The following is a 23,860-nucleotide window of genomic DNA, read 5'->3' on the forward strand; positions in this document are numbered from 1 at the left end:
TTGTCCACCTGCCCGCTACCACTTACTGCTCTCCACCTGCGAAGAGGTGGCTGGCCCCTCGGTAGGATCTTGCACATCTTCTGGCACCTCTGTGTTTTTCAGCCACCTCAGGATGTTGTCGCTCACCAGCTCGTCCAAGGAGGAATTCATATGGGTCCTGAGGCCAGTGGGAAGGATGTGCAACAGGAGCTGGGTGGTAAACACCGGCCCGATGATGGCTGCAAACTTCACAACCATCCGCGTCAGCGGCTGCATCCGATCCAGCTGAGTCAGCGCAATCTCTGTCAAGAAGAAACAACACGTCTCTCTTGCCTCTTCCCCATGCTGAGGCTGGAGAGGCTGGAAAGTTTCAACCCATGAGATGGGGTAGACTTTGGCCTCCTCTGCTTGCGGCTGCACCTACTGGGCAATCGCAACCCAGGGTAGGCATCTTCAAACTGGCTCCGCTCCTGATGGAATCGCAGGCCATGAGGCCTGGGGAAAAGCCAGATGCTCAAACAAATGCTCCCCCACCGAGGGCGGGGAGGGCAGGACCCAGCAGGTATGCGCATCCCATGATGTGCCCTACCAGATCTGGAGTAGGCTTTTGCCCAACAGCGCACACAGAGAACTTTCCCCACATCACAGGTGGACACAGAGCTCCCCACAACGCTTGCCTTAACTTGGCCAGACAATACTATTCCTTTCTCTTGGTTTTCTTTTTTTTTTTTTTTTGGACAAAGCCACTTCACAGCAGGAATACTTTAGCATGATGTTTCTTCACAATTCATAACAAATGTCTATGGCCAGAGAGGTTTGGTTTGGATTAAGTGCCTTGAGACCAGCATTAGCTGGGGAACTTAAAAAGAGAACAGCAACACAGATGCTGCGTCAAAGTTGGGACAGAGGCAAGTCAAAGCCTTTTCCCAGCAAAGTATTTGTTTTGGTGAGAAAAGGGAGCCATTTCAGTGTTGCACGGATAACCTTTTCTCTCCTACCTGCTGACGGAGAGCAGCCAGCAGGCTCACAGGAGGGGAAAGCGGCTGCCTGCAGCCCCAGGCCTGTTTCTGGTGGGACCGGAGCCGCCTTCCCAGCAGAGCCCCCACGCTGAGAGGGTGACTCTGCAGCACACGGATGCCCGGCCTCCCTCCAGCCCCTGCCCCGGGAAGGAGCCCCAGCACAGCCGACAGCCGGCAGAGCGGCGCTCGGCTCCTTACCTTTCAAGGGGATGGGCAGCGCGGTGTTCTCCAGGGTCACGCCTGGCCTGAGGAGGCAGACCCTCCCGTCATTCCCCGCCTCGGAGCTCCAGGTTGCTGCGAGGGATGAAGCCTCGGCTGCAGATGCTGGGCGGAGCAAGAGAGCACCGATAAGGCAGTTCGCAAAGCGACTCGCAGCTCGCGAGCGCTTCACGATTCACTTGGGATGGGACAAGTCGCCCCCGACATGGTCCAGTGCCTGCCCTGAATGTGGTGGTCATGAAGCAGAGCAAAACAGTTCCCACCAGTTCCCAGCCAGGGAAACTGCTGGTGCTAATGCAAGACGTGGCCTCAGTCCTGGCTCTTCCCAAGGCCGCGGCACTCTGGCTGGCATTGCTCTCTCGGATGGCATTACCACCGTTTTCTTCCGTTACCGGCACTCTTGTGGGGATTTACGGTTTGGCATTCAAGTTTCCTGGGCTCGTCCCTCACCTCAAGCTGGCGTTTGTTCTCAAGTGAGCTAGCCTTTGGCCAAGTTAAACTGCATGCCCATTGGAATGCCTAAGAAACACCACAAGCACATGTGCTTCGGAAGGATTTCCCCTGTGTTTTAGCCCCACAACCCCCGCCCCAAGAATGTAGGTCCCTCCGAGCCACCAGAACTCACTGCCCCTGCTTTGCCTGTCCCAACAGCAAGGCGCACAGGAGCCCGCACCTCCGCCAGACCAAGATCTGACTCTGCCCAGAGCCACGGGGGAACAACGGGGCAAGACTCTGCTGTGGAGAACACGCCACAGCAACTCGCTAGTCGCAGCCAAGGTGCTTACTGATCAGGCTCTCCCAGTTGTCCTTTGCTTTTCCAGACTGCCTCCGGGTGCAGAACTGGAGCATGTCGTCGGCACGAAGGCAGCGCAGCAGCTCCTCGCAGTAATATGGGATCCCTGAGCTGGTTCGGATCAGGAACCTGCACAGGAGCAGACCCGTCGGGGACCAGCACAAGGAAAGTAAGGTGAAACACAGTCCAGGTGGGCGGCCAGTCACTCAGGCATACCAGGGTAGCCAGCATCTTCATCACAGCTACACCTCACTTTGGAAAGGGATCGTCCTCCCACTGCCTTGGGATTTTGTGCCCCCTGAACCCTCCAGCCTTTGCCGAAGTCCACGGGAAAAGAATTGCGGACAATGCCCAAAGCGCAGAGCAGCGAGCCCTGCCTTTCTTCTCCTCAGGAGCCTGGAGAGGATGGACCTCTGCCCCGGGGAATCTCCCCCACAGCCCAGCCACCCAGACCAAGGCCTTTTCTGTTCACACCCAGACACAGCTGGGCTCAGGACTCTTCCTCCCTTCCTCCCTGTGCGGCAGCCAAGGCTGACACCTCCCAGGCTGGGTGTCTCGGGAGTTGCCCGCTCTCAGCGCACACCCACCAGGGTGAGGCATAACAAGCCGCCCACGCCTGGCACTCGCTAGAGTCCGGGATGCTTCTAGCGGCCCTGCGCTCCCTTGCCTGGGGGGCTGATTCCCTACCACGGTCAGCAGAGGTTCAGGCCCTCAGGAAGAGCTCCCCTGCCTCCAACTTACCTCACCAGATCCCTGGGGATGCTGACCACTCCGAGCTCCTTGCAGACTTTCTGCATCACAACTGAAGCTTTCAGCTTGTCCAGATGAAGATAAGTGATTTTCTGGGACGTGGCGTTGTCTGCTGCGGCTTTGCGAAAGCTCTCTGTTATCTCGTAGCCTGGGGCTAAGCTCATGACCATGAAGAGGGAGACCTTTTGGAGCACGGGTGACATGATGAACCAGGAGTCAGGGTCGATGAAATGGGCATTGTCGATGACAAATATGCCAAAATCTCCTGTAAGGGTCTGAAAAAAAGCAGGTTGCTCTGAGGGGAATCCAGTGGATTCTCAGCTGTCTTGCAGGGGACGAGATTTAGCCTCCGTCTCTTGAGAGGATGCTCTGAAGTCTCTCCCCAGCCACTTTCCCGCTCGGAAGCTTACTGACTCTTTGAGACTGGAGGGTCATACCTAACATCACTTGCCCTGCAGAAGGAGGGAGCTCGGGCAAGGGAACCCAGAAGACATTGTTCCTCCTCCAGGGCACACTTTACGGGCGGAAAGTCCTCGGGTGTGTTTGTGGGGCTGCGGGGGGAAGTGGGGGGGCGAGGGCTTTCTCGGGCTCTGACGGGCCATGACCCAGGTGCGCAGTCATCCCGCCTGCTCACACCTCAGTGGTACAGAGCCCGCAGACGGCAGGGTTTTTCCTTCTCTGACCCAGGGGGAAGGAAGGAGAAATGCTCACCTTCTCCAGCACTTTCACCCGAGTCGAGTGCAATTCCAGTCTTCTTTGAGTTTCATCCATCTCGCGAACATTGTCCGAAATGGGGAACTGGCCAGAAAAGCAGAGTCAGGGAGAAACACGGCTCTGGGGCTCGGCACACCTACCCAGCACGCAAGACCGCAGAGCCCACCGTCTCTGACAGCCTCAGCACCTCACCTCTGCCCAGCACAGGGGCAGGGAGCCGCAGCGGGGACTCCACCCAGAGCCTAAAGCAAAGGCCCTCTGCTGAGGGTCTCTGCAGAGCTGGGGCTTGGGCTGAGCCGGTTCTCTGGCTGTGGGAATCGTGGGCTGGCTGGGGCAGACCCCTCGCACAGCGGTGACCTCGGCACGAGGTCAGGAACAGCCGCTCTCCAGTGCCACTTCCAGGGTGCCGAACAAGGCACCGGGCACTGCGGATGCGGCGCAGGACACCAGCCCCACAGACAGGGAGCCCCCCGGGCCCAGGCATGGCAAATGCACACTGTGACCCCCGCAATGCCCACCCCGGAGCTAAGGCACTCCCAGCAGCGTGCCCACTCAAGGTCAGACCCAGACAAGCTCAGGAGAAGGCCTTCTCAACGTCCACAGGGGCCTCTGGCTCTCACCTTGACACCGAAAATGTCATTGAGGAGGCAGTAGCTGCTCTCTTCGATTGTCCCTTGCAGCTTTGTCTTCAGCACGCGCTGCCTGTCGCCGCGCGATTCACAGTCCTGGAGGCCCAGGGCCCTGGCCATCAGCATGCGGATGGCAGAGAAGGGCTGCCTCATGTCGATCTCCAGCAGTTCCAGGGCAACCACCCTGCGGTGCAAAAGCAAAAGGCACTGAGATTCCCCACAGCCCCAGCCTTCTAAGACAAGAGGGGCGGAGGTGCCCTTTGGGGGGAGCTCTTCAGCCCCCCATCTCCAAGCGCTTCCCACAGAAGGCCAAGCCTTTCCCTCCTCGTACGAGAAAGGGCACAGAGGGGCAGTTGCTGCCAAGCCAGCGGGAGAGCCGGGTCCAGAGCCTGTGTCTCTGCAGCGCCGGCCTAGGTCTCCCTACGTGCCCCCTGCAGAGGAACTCACGGGGCTGAGAGGCAAGAACGGAGCAAGTGGTGGGTTTGCCTTTGGGCTCCAGACCTTATCGGTCTGCCTGCCAGAGCACAGGCCCCCGTGCTCCTCCTGGGAAACACGCCGAGGGCGAGCAGGGCTTCTGAGACAGGCAGCCCTGCTGTCTCTGGGGTCTGGAGTGGGATGAAAAGCACTGAGCTTGGGCTCTTTCCTTCTATCTGCGCCTGACCCAGGGGGGAAGGAGGAAAGGCCGTGGCTCCAGAAGCCACCTCCAACTCCCCAAAGAGGCAGAGGCGGGAGCGGAGCACGCAGGTGCTCCCAGGCAGTGTCTCCAGGAGGCTCTGTCGGGAGGCTGCAGTCCAAGGGCCAGGTACCCTGGCAGAGGGGCTGGAGCGTTCCACAGCTGTCAGGGGATGGGCAGGGGCAGCGTCGCAAAGCTACAGGTGGAAAACCTGTACCTGTGGCCAGCATCCTGGCCTAGAGAGGCCAGTTCAGCAAGTAAGTGGCTCTTTCCACAGCCCATCGTGCCCTCAACCGCCAGGATGTTCCTTTGGCCTGAATCCCTATAGGCGTTCAAGCAGCTGACAAAGAGGTCAGTCTCCTGCTTCCGACCTGCGAAGACAAACCAGAGAACGAGCTGCTGGGGGCGTGCTGAAAAGCAAAGAGCCGTCCCTTTTGCGGGCACCCTCCACCGCAGCTTCCCTCCCCGCTACCACATCGGCCAGCCTGCCGGCACCCAGGCCTCCTTCCCACCTGCTCGTCCACGCTTGGGCACCTCTGCCTTCCTCAGAGCAGTCACGGGGCCACCTGCTTGCCTGCCCCACAGCGCAGCCCCCTCGCCCTCTCCCCTATCCCACAGGCACGGAGATTCTGCCGGCCCCATGCGACTCCCCGCAGCGATCCAGCACGAGACTGTAAGGGATGACTGCAGCCGGTTCAGGCAGCCGCGTCCCAAACAGACTCAAAGCATCTCCTCGCTGTGCCGTGAGCTGCACAGCACCTCCCAGTAGCTAAGGCAGCGTCGCCAGTCCCGTTCTGGTTTGGTCCGGGCTAGAGTTAATTTTATTCAGCAATAGCCTGTACAGGTCTATGTTTTGTATTTGTGACCAAACATCGCTGTTGATAACACAACCAGGTTTTAGTTATGGCTGAAGAGCGCCTGCGCAGCGTCGAGGCCTTTTCCATTGCTCACGCTGCCCCGCTGGCGAACAGTCTGGGGGTGCACAAGAAGCTGGGAGGCGGCACAGCCGCCACAGCCGCCACAGCTGACCCCAACTGCCCAAAGGCCTATTCCAGACCATACAACGCCGTGCTCAGCAAGAAAATCCGGCGGAAAGGAGGAAGGGGGGACATTCGGAGTGATGGCATTTGTCTTCCCAAGTCACCGTCACACGTGATGAAACCTTGCTTTCCTCGAAATGGCAAGACGCCTGCCCGCCCATGGGAAGCGGTGAACGAATGCCTGATTTTGCTTTGGGCGTGTGTGCAGCTTTTGCTTTCCCTATTAAGCTGTCTGTATCTCAGCGCACCAGTGCTCTCACTTTAACCCTTCCGATTCTCTTCCCCATCCCACTGTGGGGAGCGAGTGGCTCTGTGGGGCTGAGCTGCCAAGCGGGGTTAACCCACAACAGGGCCCAAAACATTCGGCAAGACCCCGAGTGAATACAGGCATCCCCTGCCTCCTGACATTTCCGTGTCTTCGCCCAGATGCTGCCAAGAAAGCAGCTCTGAGGAGTAGAAGGAGGAGAACCCACCGTCAAAACTCTCCATCGATTTGGCAGAAGGAAATCTCTTTCCTGACCCCAAAGACAGGGATCAGTTTAGCCCCCAGGCTGTGAGCAGCTCCGCAGTTGAAAGCAACCTTCCTACCAGGTCTGGAAGACAGCAGGGAGCAGCAGGCGCCCCACCTCGTTTTCCACCCAAAGATATCAAGCAAGCAGAGACCAAGACAGGCGGCGCTTTCTTAGGGCTGCTGCAGGCAACACCATCCCTGGTAAAAGCCTCTCCCTTCCCAGCAAGGCACTAAAAGTTACCAAGGGGAAGAACCTGGGCTTCAGAAGAGCAAGGCGTTCTCCACCTACCCAGCAAGGGGACGTACTCCGACCTCTTCTTGGTAAGACCCACGCCAAAGATGCTACAAGCAGGGGAAAAGACAACACAAGTCAATGAGATGGTGAGAAGCCAGGGGACCTAGAGAAGCAGCCTGGCGTGGTAGGGAAGGAGGTGCTCCTCGGGTACCGGCTTTTCTCTGGAGCAGGCTGTTATCCCCTGCACGCTTTCCCAGCCAAAGTTCAAGCTGACACGCTACGACAGCTTCAAGCGTAAAGAAGCCCAGCGGCCACGGTGGGACAGGAGAACATATCAAGAGTCCATCCCCAGAGGCCAAACCCAGAGAAACAGGAGAAGACACGTGAAAGAAGCCAGGGCGTGCTGTTGGCTGGGAGACAGCTTTACCACTTTGGCCAAGAACACCAAGCGTCTTTGAAAGGGGGACTTGTGTCCCTGAAGGGCTTGGGACGCCAAGCACCTGGCACCTTTGGCTCAAGTCTTCCCGCAGTCTCAAAGAGACGGCAGTGGTAACCTTCAAACCGTCCTCTAAAGGGAAGGTGAAATCCTGGCCCAGAAGAGCTGAGATTTCTGCAGGAAGACCTGAGGAAGAGTGTCCCGATGGTCCACGTTTCCCCATGGGGACCAGACTGGCCCAAAGCTTCCTGCTCGGAGCAGCTGGGACAGAAAACTCCTTGGGTCAGCATTCCCAGGGCACGTGGTGGAGCAAGCACAGCACGGAAAGCACAGCCCAAAGCCCTTTAGACCCAGCCCACAAGGCCAGGTTGTGTCTACCAAGACAGACAAACCTTCCCCATCCCTGTGGTTTCACTCCTGCTCTCTCAGCAGCTGGAGACAGCAGGGGAGAGGGGCAAAAAGCCTGCCACGCCAGGGCTTCCGACCGTCTCGGAGGACACTCACCTCTCCTCGGTGACCCCCACGAATTGATAGACAGGGCCAGGCTGCCTGAGGCCTTTCATCTCTCTCTCCGGCAGCTCCTTGAAGTAGGAAGCGGGCAGCCGGGAGGCGGCGTAGGTCACTGCATCACAGGACACCAGCCCAGGGTAGTGCACCATCATCCGGGCAGCCAAGTTCACCTTCTGGCCAAGGACTGCCAGAGGGAGAGCACGCGTTAGAGAGAGAGAGCATGCGTCGGTGTGGCCCGTGCCACCAGCCCCGCGGCACCCTTCCAGGCCAATACCTGTGTATTCGTGTCTCAGCGGGTGGCCAGTGACTCCGCAGAACATCGTCCCTCTGGTAACTGCCACAGACATTGTCCTGGCACACAGAGAAACAGCAGGGCTTGAGCAGCGCCCCAGGCGCAGTCCTGCCCGCCTGGCTTCATCCCTTCCCACACCTCCCCTCGGTGCCAGCCTGGGCCACCGGCTGTGCTGCCCTGCCAGCGTGGGTCTCGGGGACGTGGAGAGCTCAGGGGTGCAACATCTGCAGGTTGCAAGGGACAAGGGGCAGGGGCAGAGCACGGGCAGGGCCACAGCCCTCTTGTGAGCAAAGAGAGAGGGAAGAAGGCGCCCGCCATGTCACCGCCTGGCGATGACAGCCACTTGGGATCAGGTGGCTGGGCCCCATCCCCGTTCATGGGGCAGTGGCCCAGAAGGGCCTGCCTCTGGCCGCAGCGGCCTCTGGCCCTCACGAGGGCTCTTTCCAGCACGGTGGCCAGCAGAGTGTGCTTGGAGGGACTCCGTCTGGCTGCCGTGGGCTGAGCCCAGGGGTTGCCTGCACCTCTCAGGGCACTGCCTCCTTCCTGCCAGGGACAAGGGAGAGCAAGCTAGAAGGCACATCTCTTTCTGGGAAGCCCCCTTGCGCCGTCCCAGGCAGCATGCACCCCGCCGACCCCCGCCACACACTCACTCTGTTTCCTTGAGCATGGTGGAGCACGAGTTGAAGATCTCCAGAGCACTCTGCAGGGCGTGAAGGCTCTCGCAGGGCAGCTTGTTTCCAGGGAGTCCCAGCACGCAGAGGAACGTGCAGCCCTGCCCAGGACAGATGTGGAACATGTTGCTACAGCGCCTAAGAGGGAGTCTCTCCCTCGCGCTCACTGCCCACCCTCTGGCGCTGGGGGAGGCCACCGTTCCCCCCCACTCACTTTATCACACAGGAGGACTTTGTTGATGTGGCCCTTGTGAGGAGAGAGGATTTCTAGCATCACCCTGCTGGCCTCCTTGAGGACGGTGCTGAGATGCTCCGAGCTGGTACCTGCAGCAAGCTGCAGCTGGACAAAGATGCAGGTGACTGGCCGTAGCTCAGAGAGGAGGTCCATGGGCAGTCCTGCATCGAGCTGGAAGACAAGAGCACGACGGCTTCACCAGCCTGCTCTCCCGGGCTCTTACTGCCCACACCAGTACCGAGGGAGAGCAGGCGTGCTGGCGATAGCGGGTAATAGCAGAGGAAGGGATAAATCCTCCTCTCAGTGCAAAAGGGCGGGCAGGCCGCCCAGCCTGCGGCAGGCAGACGCCGAGTCATAACACAAATGACAAAGGAGAGAAGGCTGCTCCGCTAACACGCCATCTGGGGACCGGTACGGACATGAGGGGAGACCCTCAGGGATGCTCCAGGGACTTCAGGGGAATCTCCCCTTTATCCCACCATCGTGTCCGCGGCACACCCAGAACCATAGCCACGGAAAAGACAGAGGGACAGGAGTCCTCCTCCTGCCACCCATGTCTCTCTGAGGACAACGCAGACAATGGTGCGGCACCGGTGCCCCCGGGCTCAGTTTCCCTGCGTTGTCATCGCAGGGCGCATTTTCTTTGATTGGTCTGTTCCCGTAAGAGCTCCATCTCTGCAAGGCACCACTTCTTCTGCCCTCCGAAAATGCAGCCCCCAGCAGCGGTGGCCTTGCCGTACCTTCCCGAGAGCAGCGACTGGTATGTACTTCCTAAGCACATCCTCGGCGTTCAGGTCACTGGGCAAGAGAAGAGCAGGCCTCATGGCACCTGAGGAGAGAAAAGGCAGGTGGTCGCTGGGTGGACGGGACTACGAGCTGTTGCAAAGCAGGGCCTGGCCCTGGAACCGGGGGAGAAAGAGTCTTCTGCGCTTGCTCATGTTGCCACCTCCAGATGCTGAGGGCAGAGCTCTCCCCTGGAAGGAGGAGGCGGCAGCAGCCACCGCCCTGGGAGGCCCAACAGCCTGAGTGCTAACGGACAGAGGGAAGAGGGAGGAGGTGGTTCCTCTCTGGCCCCTGAAGCAGCAAAGCCCCACCTTTCGGGACAATCACAGAGCAAGGGGAAGTGGGCACTCACCTTCCCTTTTTGAGCGGTGTCTCACTGGGTCTTGTACGAGCTTGCGTAAGGCGTCTTGGCATTCGGACCAAGGCATCGGATCCATGCCCGTCACCTGAAGACACACAGAATGAAAGCACTGCCACTGGCCTCCCCAGGACTCCCAGGGGACAGAGCCTGCCCTCCACCGTCACTGCCCAGAGAAGGGGAGAAGTAGCCCACCTGGCTGGATGGGACAGCAGTGCTTCCTCAGAAGCACCGGAGCTGGACAGCCATTCTCCAAGCATGCCCATCTCCAAGCAACCACAGCTCCATGGCCCACAGAGGACATTGCTGCTGGGGCTCAAACCCTCCCAGCGCCTCCTGACCCCTCAAAGCAAGAAAGCCCAGCCCACGGTTACCCTTGAGATGGAAGGACAAGACCTTCCCCTGCCTGCCCGCTTTCCCACCTACAACTCTCTCCACATTCATCTCCTCAGCCTTCCGACACCTCCCTCCTTCATGGCCAGGCCCAGGCCCTCAGAATGGCTCTCGAGGCCGTCCCATCCACCTGCCTGCACAGCTCTTGTGCCTGCGAGATGCTTGGTCCTCAGCCGGTGCTGCTCACAGAGCTCCCAGCAGGTTGCCGAGAGGACAACTTCACCTGCACCCGCAACCTCTTCGGCGTCACGAACTTCAGCCAGGCACGGGCCAAAAATGCAGAAGTGTTGCCAGCTCTCATCTCCGAAAACCAGGAGGCTCATGGTCCCTGCAGAGACCCCTGGGGAGAAGGAGAAGCAGAACTGACACAGGAACATTTGGAACTCCACAGCCCCCAGCATCTCGGCTGCTCAGAAGCTCCTCTGAAGCCCAGCGGGGAGACGGGCATTACGGAGGGGTAGAGCATCCTCCCTCCTCCTGGGGGAGACGCTGACACGAGTCCCTAAAACAGGCGTCTAGAAATAGACGAACCGAGTTGACATTGAGAATGTGTTGAGTGCGCCAGGCGTCATCCCCAGCTGCCTGCCCCAGAAGCCCAGCAAACCAGAAGCACCCTGTGGCATGGCAGAGTGCCACACAGCTGCGTCTGGCACAGCGCCCGTACCTATCTTCAGTTGGATCTTCTGCCCCACATCTGTGTCACGCCTTCCGTACTTCTGGATCTGCCAGATACAGTGCAGCACCAGGCTGATGGTCCTGGCCACCTCCTGGGGTGGTGTTCTCCACAGCACCAGCACAGCACCTCCTGGGGAAAGGGAGGGAAGGTAAAGGCTCTGCCGAGACCTGACTCTCCCCGACCTACGGTCTGGTTCTGCAGAGACAGCAGAAACCAGCTGCCGTGCGGAGGAAGATGGGCTTGTGGGAGGCCATCGTCCTGGGGGACCATGTCCTGGGCACCAGGACACCTCTCCTATCCCGGGCCAGCCACAGCAGCAGACGGCTGGCAGCGGTGACACCCCCTGTCCCGAGCGCTCCTCTGCAGCTGCAGCACTGGAGAGAGGGCACTGCTGGAGGGGTGCGTGCGTGGCCAAAGAGCTGGCTCAAGGCGCTGCACAGAGCCTCTTGAGAAGGAGCGCAGAGCAAACGGCCGCCACAGGAGTTAAATGCTACAGCTCAGTGCCCGAGGTCATCGTCGTCCCAAGAACCTACCAGCAAACTTCAAGATGTCTCCTCCAAAAATCAGGAACTCTGTGGACAGAGGGAAGAAAAGGCAGAGTCATGTGGACACCTTCTTCCAGAAGCCACAGAGCAAGGCCCTCTGCCAGGCTGCCTCCACCCTCCACCATCACGGCCCGATGCCACACAGTCCTGCAGCACGGCTCCTACCCTCCAAAATGTCGCACAGGTACTCATTGAGCGTTTGCGCCAGCTCATCAGTGCCTCTGTCCACGCCGCTCCTCTGCACAAATTTCTCGGTCAACGCAGTGAAACCTGGAACAGGGACATCCAGAAATCAGGAAATGCCCATGTGGGCCAAAAGACCTGGCAGCTGTTTCCACGATGCCCGGCCCGAGAGCCTGTAGGGGACACCTTCCCGTGCCAGCTCCGCACTGGTGGCAGCCCTGATGGACCGCCCAAGGTCACCCATCCCGCTCTCTGTGGGCGTCCCAGCAGAAGACCTCAGCAGTGACAAGATGACCACTCTGTCTGAGGGGCTCCAAAGGGCCTGCTGTGTCCCCACACGGCTCATGTCCGTGGCTGCTCCTCCCTGCTCCCCCCACCTGAGATATCCGCAAAGAGCAGCACTCCGTGGACACTCTGAGTGGTGTCGTTGCTCCTGAGGGAGCTATCAGCAAGGAGCGAGGGGAGGAAAGCGACTGCTTTCTGTAGGTCCCCGTAGTGACGATTCCTCTCCCAGGCAGAAGCCATCGTCAGCGCCCTGTGGCACACGGGGTACCTCAGGAGAAGACGGCTGTGCCCAGCCGGGAGGAGGACGAGGACCTCACTGCACAGTGCAAGCTGCACACTGAGCCCGGGGCCTCTGTGCGGGGCGACTAGCCCTCCGCCTTCCCGGGGTGGTCACAGTCACCAGGCGGCGGCCTCCTCTGCAGGTCATCGCTTGCCCGGCAACTCACCTCACGCATCACAATCGGCTCGCAGTGACATCTTCCGTCTGTCACCGCCATTACCCGGTGTCCTGCTGTGAGCGACACGGCACTAACTTCTCTTGTAATGCTGGGGAAAACTGCACTTCTAGAACTCTCTTGTCTGAATTTGGGAAAATATGTACTTCATAGCCAGCTAGCCTATGGGGGATTAGCGGTCTCGGTGCTTTTAAGCAAGTCATTAAACTGTCATTATTCTTATAATATCTCTGGTATTTTCTCCCAGAGGTATTAAATATTCCTTTGTGGTCACACATTAGGGCAAAAATAGGCCTTGTACCGGTGGTTTTTTAGCAAGAAGAAGCGTCCTAAGAACAGGATTCCAACACGCAACTCAAAATATGACTTTCTGGGTTAAAATTGCCCACGCTAACAAGCTGCGCCTCGCTCTAACGGCTTTATACCTGCTTCTGTATGAGGCGAAAATTCTTCTTATGGATGTAAAAAGCCTCTTTAAACAACTGCTCCTCCACCGGTGTCCAAATATCTGAGCCTAGGAATTAACCAGCGACACGCAAATTATTAGAATCGGCATCCCGCGCCTCCAAAAGCCCCAGAAAGGGATTAAAACTTCTCCTTTCCCCACCCCAAAAGAATATTTTTAAGACTCAATTCAATCGGAGCAAAAGGAATGCCGGGATCTGTTCTCCTCGTTTACCTGTGTAATGATAATCAGCCAGGGGATGGGATTCGGGTCTCCGAGGCGGCCCACCATGCAGCCTCTCTGCCGCCTCCTGCGAGATTTCATAGGGAAAAAAGACTTAAATTCCTCTTCCGGAGGAGACAAAAGGGAAATTCTCACTCCTCGTGGCGACGCAGCAGATGCTGAGGGGTGTTAAAGCCCTTCTTCGAAGAAGAGGGAGCAAAGCAGACCCGCTCGGGGCTCACCGAGGGCAGACCTCGGCTTTTAGCTAACATCCCTTCATTTGGGCGTAATTCTATTCTCCATCCCAAACCCTTAGTGATGCACCAGGAGAGGGCTCTGGAAGCCCAAGAGACGTTAACGCAGCGACAGGCATCACCCAAGAACCTCCTGCACCTTCAGCAAAGAGATTCCGGCCCGCGCAATAGAAAACTCGGAGCGACGCCCAGCTCAAACCAGTAACAAAGTCCGTTCTTAATTAGAAATTGCCGCTTCTTACCAGCACGTCGCCTTGAGCCTCGTGCAGGCAATGCAGAGCGAGCTCCAGGTTGACCCGTCCCCCTGGCCTGGTGTTGGCAGAAGCCAAATGGAGCAGGTTTGTAACTACAAATGCAACGAAAACCAAGAAAAAGTCAAGTTTTCCTCAAGAAAAGGGGCGATAGGAGAGGGAGGGAAAACAGGACGAGCGCAGCAGAGACCGGAGATGAGGAAAAGGCAGAGAAAAAAGTCCGATATCCCAAATAGCTCTACTTTAAAAGCTCAGAGAGAAAACTCCCCTCTCCCGAGGGCGCCGCAGATGAGGTGGGACAGCTCCAAACGCCCGTTTTTCATGGAAGACGCTGTCGCCCGTTATTCTTTAGTCACTCTCCCACCAAAACCCAGCCATCTCCTTCCCTCGAACATGAAGGCGGGCAAGAAAAGGAGGGAGAGAAGCCCAAAAAGGTGGAATTTTCAACCCATCATATCCCTGGGTGGGGTGAAAGTGGAAGAGAAGCGTTAGAAAAACCTTTCTCCTGCGTCTCCGGGTTGGTTTCGATGTCGCCCCAGGGTTTCCAGACCAGCGACGCTCCCTCTTCCTCCTCTTCCAAACGGGCTGGGTCCTGGAGGTCGGGAAGCTCCGCTTGGAATTGGTTGCCGATGTTGACGTGCCTGAAAGGGTGAGGAAGAGGAAGTGAGGAAGGCGAGTGGGGAACAGCTGCAGCAGGACAGGGGGAACAGCTGCGGCAGGATAGACGCATGCGTACGTGAGGTGCTGTAATAAATACGGCGCGTATTTCCCAGGAAAGCACTAATTGCTCTCCTCTAACAACTTCTCCAGCAGCATCACGTTACCGCCACTTGAAAGGCTCCATCTCACTTCATTAAACATCCCAAGACTTGAGCTCCTGAAATGATTTCTCAGCCTTTGGCACCGGATTAATTAGTTAATGGTTTTCAGAGCGCCCCGGACACGAGCGCTTTTGAAGTGCTGTTATTGGCGAATCTAGAGCTGTCGACGCTAATAAAAAATGCACTTATTCCTCGCGTTACTCTACACTTCTCACTTTAGTATTAATAAAAACACCTGTTTTTATAACGCTTCTCTTGGAGGCCTTTGGTCCTCAAACGACTAAATAGCCGCACAAAAACAAGCACAAAACTCCTCATCAGCTTTTCTGCACTAGCAGCAAATTTGCCTTTTCTGTGGCTTTGACGGGGAAGATCTGTAGCGACCCGGAACTCACAAACGTGTCTCGCCCCAGGCATGCGACTACCTGAGCAGTGAGCGGAATCAGCCATGCAGGGTTTTCTTGCCGTGCCGCAGAAGGTGACGCTGGGAAAAGAAGAGAGGAGAAATGAGCCTGTTTGTCACACCCAGCCAAGGGGGATGAGATGGGGGACCCCCACCTCACCTCTGCCCCTCAGGAGCGGGGCTGGGACAGATCCTCCGCGCAGACAGAAGGGGCCTGGCGCGGATTTCATCTCCAGCCCTCTTCCTCAGCCCAAAGCCACACAACTCCCTCTCTTTCTCAGCCCCAAAACCAGCCACGCCAGCCCCTTTGCCAGCCCCAGCAGCACGAGTCCCACTCTCCGGGTCAGGCCACAAACCGGCTCCCCCTCTCTGCTTCCCCTCTCTGCTTCGCCCCCCTCTGCAGCCCCCCTGGGCGACGCTGAGGGACAGCAGACACCCCACAGCCCGGCACACCCAGGGCCCCACCGACACTTTGCGGGGAGCGCTGGCAAACTGCGGAGGGCCCGGCCCCGCGTCCCTCCGGGGCGGCACCAGCACGGCCCGAGCATCGCTTTCTTACCACCCTGACGGGCTCCATTTCTCCGCCATCGCCGGCACCGCACCCCAAACCCCCCAGGACCAAGGCACCCTGCGGGGAGCCGGGCCCAGACACCCCCCTCCCACCCGTCAATGCCCCCCCTCAGCCCTCACAGCCCCACTCAGGGCCCTACCGGCCCCTCCACCACCCCTCGGGGCCGCCCACTCACCTTCACATGCTCCAGCTGCCTCACCACGTGCTCGCAGCGGCCCCGCGGGCCCAGCCCAACCAACCACCCGCCGGGCCCTGCTTTCCGCCCCGACCGCCCCGCTCCCATTTCCAGCCGGCCGCCATTTTCCCCCGGCCCGGCCCGCCCACGACGGGCGCCCATTGGCCACCGCTGCCCCATCGCCCGCCCCCTCCTTCTTGGGTTGCACCGCTCCATTGGCCCGCTGCCACTGTCAATCTCCACATTCGACCAATGGGAGCACAGCACAGCAGTCCAACCTTTTCCTTCCCTTCCCTCCCCTTTGCTTTCTCATTTTACTTCCCTTTTTCCTTCCCCTTTTGTTTCCCCTTCCCCTTTTCCTTCCCTTCTCCTTCCTTTCCAATGAGTCAAATCATGATGAGCCTGAAATGCCATGGATTTTTCATCTCCAAAACCACTTGCAAGGACACGCAGCACAAGGGTTACAAGTGGGAACAGGATTTTACTCTCTTTTGCTCAAAGCGGTTGCAGAGCAGATGCTTACAAGCACCATCGCAAAACAAGAGCTCTCACTCCAGAACAGCTGACGAGAGGCGCAGTCAGATGGGAGAAAACAGCCTTTTATTGTGGACGGACATGAGGTGCGGGAGCCCAGGAATGGCAGGGGTTCGGCTCCTGAAAGGAAATGGGCATCTACAGCGAGAGTCGGAAAGCACTGATGAACCCACAGAGGCAGGACTTGGTTGCCCTTTCTTTGGGAAACAGAGTGGACAAGGAGTAGTTTGTAGCCCAGAAGAGAGAGCTCTTGCGGGCATTGCCGAGGGGAGGGCTCTGGCACCGTATCCCCCATGGAAATGCCCTTAGAGGCCCCTGCGTGTGCAGAGGTGCTCAGTGCCCCTGTGCCACGCAGCAGGGCTCCATGGGGAGCCCCTGGGGAGCTGCCGTGGAGTTCTTCCCAAACCCTGCGCAGCACCGTCCCTTGCCCTCCCTTGCCAGCCCCTTGGACTGCCTTAGAGCAGTTTCCCCAGCTGGGAAAGATGGGTAGCGGAGCCTGGGACACACCTGGGCTTCTCCCTCCTCTTTTTCCGTCCCCATCTTTTGCGCTCTTCCTTCTTTCCTCTTCTTGCCAGCGTTCCCTCTCCTCATCCCAGGCCTCTTCTCTCTTCCTTTTGGGTTTTCAGTTTCCTGGAGGGAGCCTGCAAAGCTTTCCATCCCCCAGTGGGTTTAGATAGGTAAAGGCAGGATCAACTGGATTCATCACGTCTTGATGGAAGCAAAGCTGACTCCTTTAACCGTCTTTCCCGGGAAAGGCTCTTTAGTTCTTGTGCGCATCCTGGGGCATCTTCCGTGGTCTCTGGGGCAGTTGGAGGCAAAGCGGCGGGTGCCTAAAGCAGAAATGTTGGCGTTAGCAGGTGGCAAGGGACGCCCTACCTAAATCCAACAGAGCAAAAATATCAGGAAGAGGCAGAGCAGCTCCTTGAACTCATCGGGAACCTCCTCCTAGATGAGACGCCTTGTCCCAGGGTTTGTGGACCTGCCCTACCTTTGCCATTTCCCGTCCTCTCACCGCATCTACCCCTGCTGCTTTCTGGAGGACGAGCAGAGAGGGTGGTGCGTCCAGGAAGGCTTTGGCCTGGTGCTCTACATCACCTTCCCCAGCAGGGCCACGTTGCTCTTCCAAAGGCAAATCTGGAAAGCAAAAACTCGTGTAGCCAAGTGACTTGTGGGAAGTGGACAACACCTAAAGCAAAACCCACCCAAAGCCCTCCACCAGCTTTCTGCTCTGGCTGTGAGAACCCTCAGTCCCTCCTCCTACCTCTGGATGTGTCCCTGGCTGCTGGCGACTCCTCAGCTGAGGGACTGGAAAGGCCAGACGTCTTGGCCCCAGTGGTTTTCTAAGAGGAACTCCACCAGCCCCTTCACCTGCACACGAGAGCCTTGCTTTCAGGGCAGGGGGCTGAAAAGTTGTGGAGCAGCCTTTCCCACTCCTCCCCCTTGCCTCCACGCAGAAGGCTGTGGCTGTGGGGCTGCTTTTGCAGGCAGCCAGCCCACCACCTTTTGCTCTTTTAAGCAAGTCCTGTGGTGACATGGTACCCCAGAGAGAATCGAGTCGGACAACGGGACTCATTTCCGAAACAGCCTCATAGACACCTGGGCCAAAGAGCATGGCATTGAGTGGGTATATCACATCCCCTGTCACGCACCAGCCGCCGGGAAGCTAGAACGATACAATGGATCGTTAAAAACTACACTGAGAGCAACGGGTGGTGGGACTTTAAAACATTGGGATACACATCTAGCAAAAGCTACCTGGCTAGTTAACACCAGGGGATCTACCAATGGGGCTGGCCCTGCCCAATCAAAACTTCCACGTACCGTAGAAGGGGATAAAGTCCCCGTAGTGCACATGAAGAATACGCTAGGGAAGACAGTCTGGGTTAGTCCTGCCTCGGGCAAAGGCAAACCCATCCGTGGGATTGCTTTTGCCCAAGGACCTGGGTGCACTTGGTGCGTGATGTGGCAGCATGGGGAAGTCCGACGTATACCTCATGGGGATCTGATTTTGGGTGAGAATAGCCAATGAATCAAATTGTGTGCTGTTAATTGCTAAGTAACACTCTCACTGTATGTGCTCATTACTATAATTGCTATCAGTTGTACTATGAGTAAGGCACAGGGGTGATGGGATAAGAACTGACCTCAGCAGCTGGCGCCCAGCAACTTCCTCAAGATCTACGTCTTCAGCCCACGGATTGTGTGCATGAGCCACACCGGGTGCACCAGTCACAACCTCCGAAAATACAGCATGCAACAGACCAGCGCCACCCAGCATCTCACCTGCCCTGAGAGACTGTTCTAACAGGTGGAGCCCAAAGCCATGGATTAAAAGAACTCAACGGACGCTTTGGAGGGATGGCCCATAAACTAAGGGCATTATATCCGCATGAATATACGTGTGTATATATATATATATGACAGGGGAAAGTGGTGGCAATTCATTGGAACCTGTAAGATCCGGGCATGGCATAGATGGTATGGAATAAGGGGTGGATAATGCCCTGGTTCCGGCGGGGATAGGGTTAATTTTTCCTGGCATTCCATGCCATGTGAGCCATGCCCACCCTGAGCTGCTGGCGGAGGGGGCAGGAAGTCACCGTTTGGAGCAGGCTGGGGCGTCCCGGGTCCGGTCGGTGAGCGGCGGGGAGCGGCGGTTCCGTAATCGTGTTTGTATATTCCTCTGTCCGTGTGATTGTTGTTGTTTGCTTGTTCCCTTTGCCGTTCTGTTAAACTGCCTTTGTCTCAACCCAAGAGTCCTGTATTGGGAAGGCCCGAGCGAGCGGCACATGGTTCTTTGTTGCCGTCTGAGGCCAAACCACAACATTCAGGTTTCATCACTACTGTGTTATCCTGAAGAACACTTCTAGAACACTGTTAGTATCATATAACGGTTAATATCACACAGCTCGGAACTAAGTCTTCTCACCCAGGGTCGAATTTCCTTGGGGTACACATTGAGCTTCCCCATTCTCCAGCATCACCCACCAAGTACCTCCAGGTCCTTGAGCAAAAACAGTCCCACGAATGGGTTTGCCCTTGCCTGAGGCAGGAAAAACCCAAACAGTTTTCCCTAACCTATTCCTTTCACGCTGTTCTCCTGTCCCGTAGGGATAGAAGAGACTCTTTAGAGACCCAATTCAACAGTCCCATAAAAACAAAGAATGTTTCCACATTAATTGAGATATATATATACTTTTATATGTATATATATCTATACCTTGGTAGATCACAATTTCTCTTGGGAGTTATACCGTTCTCTTCTTTATACCTTATTATATTCTTACCATAGGTAAGAATGCCTTACCTATGATCCTAAGTAACAAACCAAAACCCGCTACTTATTGACTGCCCTCTGTGTTGTGCTCTGGTTCTGTAATGAAACGGTTGGTACTAACTACGAATTCCTGTGGAGGAGGAGAACGTAGTGTGCGGCAAACAAACCATCCAGCACTGTGCCGAGAATCAGAAAGCCCAAACCCGAGGGCTGAAGGATGAGTATGTGATGATACGTGCATAAATACGCGTGTTGTGTTCCTTGGGTTTTTTTTCTTCATTACTTCATTGGTAAGTAATGAAGTACTCTCCTCTACCTGTCCCCGAATGTCAACAGAGGAGACTGTATTTCTTTCTTGCTAATTGCCTTTGGCGTGAAGTCGGCAACCTTGTATTTGAGATTCTGTGTGGGATGTTCCGGGTCAGTCTCACCTCGAGGACAAAAAGCCCAATGTTTGTATCTAGGACCAAAAACAACGGAGAAGATACTCTCCTCGTCATGTCGCGTTTTTAAAAAATGAGTGTTTTTCCTTCAGAAGCCAAACAGGTGGGGATGGGTCAGCTGAGACCCATTTTTTGAAATGTCAAGTCCCCAAGCATGTGGTAGCTACAAATTGGAACCACAGAGAGCTTCTCATCATTGCTTTGAGCAATGCAGTAACTTTCACAGCTTCACAGGGAGACGCTCAAGAGTACTTGAAATACTGGAAATTTAATTTCACTTGGTGCAGTGGAGGCTCAGTAAAATGAAAAACAGGGTTTAAGCCAGCAAATCTACAAGCACAGGTCACTCGCCGAGGCAAACAGCTCCGGTGCTGGCACGTCGGCAGCAGAGCCGGGCAATGGTGGCGAAAAGGGGCTTTTTCCGAGTTTTTCTGAGGCCGGGAGAAGACCGGGCAGTGGCAGGGACCCGCAGGGAGCCCGCAGCTGACAGCTGATGCGAGAGCGTCTGACGAGGCCGGGGCGGAGCCTGCAGCAGCAGCGGCAGGTTTAAAGGAGGCGTAACCGCCACCAACGGTCACTGGCTGAGGCAAGTGAGCCTGCAGCAGCAGCGGCCAGCCCCCAGCCCCTTCAAAGGCGGCCCAAGGGAGTGCGGGGAACAGGGCGGGCAGACAGGGCATGGCGCGTCAGTTTGCGTGGAAGGGCGCAGGACGCTCGGGGGGGAAGGTCAGCCATGGTCTCCAACTGAAGGACGCAGCTTCCCGCATCTGCTGCACCTGCCAGAGCAGACGTGGCCGTACCAACTGAGCTCCCCTGGAAGCACGCAGCCCCCCAGGTCGCCGGCTGCAGAGAGTGCCTTAATCTCCCAGGGCTGGTGGGTGGTAGAAGAGGTGACAGCTGCGTGAGGTGCCACCAGGGGGATGATCTGCTCAGCCTGGCAGCAGAGCTGAAAGAGGAAACAGAAGGGCTGCGGAGCATCAGGGAGAGTGAGAAAGGAATGGATTGGTGGAAGCAGACTCTGACCTCCCTGAGTCAAAAACCAGAAGAGCCCCCAAAAAAACCCCGAGCTGAAGGAGATCTGGTCCCTTCGCCCTGCCACTGAAGGCAGTGGCCAAAAGGAGGCCAGTGAATGGAGGCTAGTCCCTACGAGGGGAGGGAAGCGAACTCCCTCCTTGCCCACATCCCCCGACCAGGTGCCTCTGCACAACAGGTATGAGGCTCTTGAGGAGGGAGGCCAGCCCATGGATGGCATGGAAGATGGTTTGGCTACACCAGAAGAGATGCCGGGACCAGCAAGGCCTACCCCCAGTTTAAAAACTGCCTCTGCAAGGGAGAAGAGGCGGGTTATAGTAGTAGGCCCAATATGCCGCGCAGACCCTCTTGACAGGGAGGTATGCTGCCTCCCCGGGGCCGGGGTCAGGGACGTCACTTGAAAACTTCCCAGCCTGGTTAAATCTGGCTAGGGGCATCAAGGATAACAAGAAAAACTCCTATGAGTACGTCACGGGTACAGGCAAGACTAGGGAAGGTGTGGGCCCTCTCAGGAAGGACACAGGAGACCTGGTCACCCAGGACACGGAGAAGGCTGAGATGCTGAATGACTTTCTCGCCTCGGCCTTCACCAGCAAGGGCTCCACCCACACCACCCAAGTTGCAGGATGCAAAAGCAGGGTCTATGAGAATGAAGCAGCGCCCACTGTAGGAGAAGATCAGGTTCAGGACCATCTGAGGAACCTGAAGGTGCATAAGTCCATGGGACCAGATGAAATCCATCCACGGGTCCTGAGGGAGCTGTCAGATGAAGTCGCCAAGCCTCTTTCCATTATATTTGAGAAGTCGTGGCAGCCTGGTGAAGTTCCTGCTGATTGGAAAAGGGGAAACAGAACGCCCATTTTCAAAAAGGGAAAAAAGGAAGACCCAGGGAACTACAGGCCGGTCAGTCTCACCTCTGTGCCTGGCAAGGTCATGGAGCAGATCCTCCTGGAAACGCTACTAAGGCACATGGGAAATAGGGAGGTGATTGGTGACAGCTTCACCAGTTTGGCTTCACCAAAGGCAAACTCTGCCTGACATTGACAAATGTCTTACTCTTTGGTGTCTTTGGTGAAATTACAATAGAAACTGTGGCGGCTCTCTGTCAGTGAACGGACTTATTTCAGAGATAACTCACATAATACGTGTGCTTATTTTTGAACTTCAGTACCAATGTACCTTGACAGAAGAGGCTTGAAACACAAGGAAGCGCCTTCCTTCCCCGATTCTTTCAAAACACGCTGGATTCTTTCAGAACTGCTTGGGATGGGAAGTGGCTAATTGTACTAATATTGACTCCTCCATCCAACAAAGAAGGAACTGCAACATGCCATTACAAATTCTACTTTTGTAGCCCTCCAAAACACTGTCAAGTTGCTTTACAAATGCTAATCAATGTCTCCTGAAGTCTAGTAGGTTGAAACGCTCTGGCGATACCACTTGACTTGGTCATTGCAGAGTTGTATGGCGGAGAACAGAACTCCTGAGTTTTAATAAGAACCATTTTATTTGGAAAACAAATATACAGCTCTGGTGACAGAGTAGTAGTCTTGTCTACATCGGATGTCTACATCATTGATGTAGTCTTGTCTACATCTGCAGTGGCGCACGAAAGGGTATCTGGTGTGGCATCTGTCTCTCCCATGGCATCTCCGTCTGCAGTTGCATCTGAAAGACTACCTGGTTTCTGCAAGGGCGTCTGCAGCGGTATCTGTGTCTGCCACGGCCTCTACAACGGCATCTGCACCTGCAACGGAATGGGCGGTGGTATCTCTGATGGTATCAGTACGGGTGTCCCTGCCTGTATTGGTGCCGGCGTCTGTGAAGGTCTCTGTACGGTGCCTGTGTGCCCAATTGTACCTGTGTCTGCGTCTGTGCTGGCATCTGTCTGTGTCCTAAGTCTGTGCGTGGCGGGAGTTCTGCTGTCCAACAGGAGTCCAACGCCCTGTCCGTGTTGGCCTTCATGCGCGCTGCCAGGCGGGAGAACCTCCGTCCGCTGGAAGTGCCCTCCAGGCTGAAGAGGCGCTCCAGTAAGGAAAGGCAGCAGCTCTGCTGCAGCAGCCAGGCCAGCCTCTTCATCCTGCTGCACGAGAGAAACTGCTGGGCCCAGAGGCTCTCGCTGTACAGCGCTAAATCAGCCAGGGCTGGGGGAAAGCAGGGCGGCGGACAAGCCAGTCGCACCTCCTGGGAGGAAAGGGAGCTGATGGAGAGGAAGGGGGCAAACAAAGCAGTGCCGCCAGGGGAAGCTGACCGCTCGAGAGGGCGCGTTGGCGCTACAGCGCCCGGGGGCCCAAGCAAAGCTGGGAACCGGCAAGAAAAGGGTTATCGCCCTCTGAGCTTCCTCGCTCTCACACCTCACCCCCACCCACTGCTCCTTCCCAGGCTCCTGAGCCCTGCCCCTCGTCAGCCTCTACTCCCTGTTTGCAGCTCTCTGTCCCCAGCCACCACCAAGGCCCTGCCGCCGTCGACGCGTGCCGGCAGGCACAGCCCCGGCTGTGAGCTGCTTTTTACCCAGGGGGCAAGGAGCGTGCAGGGGGGAGGGAGTGTGGGGCTCTGTCGTTCCCCATTCCACCCGCATATCGCTCCTTAACCCCTCGGTCCTGTAAGGGCCGTGCGTCAGGTCACGTGTGGCCTCAAGCCCAGGCAGGTCTGGGACCAGGTAGGAAATGGCTCTTCCTCCCCTAGGTTCTCAGTTCTGCTCCTTACCGGCCCTTCTGCAGAAGGCAGGCTGCTCTTCTCACGTAAGCGACACAAGGCGACTTTTCCACCTGAGCCTTGACAAAGGCGCCAAGGAAGGTCTCGGGGAAGTTCCTTCTGAGCAAGCTCAAAGCCTGCCTCATCATTTTCTCTGCCAGCTGAAGGCGTTGCATACACCAGCAAACCTGCAGAGGAAAAGGGAAACACCCTGATCTGCTCGAGTCGGCCAAGAGACTGCCGGAGTCTGCCGGTGGCTGGTGATGCCAGGGATAGCCCCTGCAGCCGGGGAAAGCATCCAGCTCCATCCCCCAGGACACCCCTCCAGACCTCCCCATCTCTTTACCTCCCCTTTGA

The 23,860-nt window shown here is 56.9% G+C and overlaps 1 protein-coding gene across 1 annotated transcript; it reads right to left on the reverse strand.

Annotated features, from left to right (window-relative positions):
* Nucleotides 1–7,510: 7,510 nt before the first annotated feature.
* Nucleotides 7,511–12,043, reverse strand: LOC128917644 (adenylate cyclase type 10-like; the record flags this gene model as incomplete). Its single annotated transcript, XM_054220992.1, has 7 exons — nt 7,511–7,692; nt 7,783–7,859; nt 8,451–8,572; nt 8,686–8,715; nt 11,457–11,488; nt 11,627–11,731; nt 12,022–12,043. Coding segments are annotated over 7 exons (570 nt in total), but the record flags the coding sequence as incomplete, so codon positions are not given.
* Between the last annotated feature and the right edge of the window lie 11,817 nt (nt 12,044–23,860).

This window comes from Rissa tridactyla, chromosome 14, assembly GCF_028500815.1.
Source record: "Rissa tridactyla isolate bRisTri1 chromosome 14, bRisTri1.patW.cur.20221130, whole genome shotgun sequence".
Classification (NCBI taxonomy): Eukaryota; Metazoa; Chordata; class Aves; order Charadriiformes; family Laridae; genus Rissa; species Rissa tridactyla.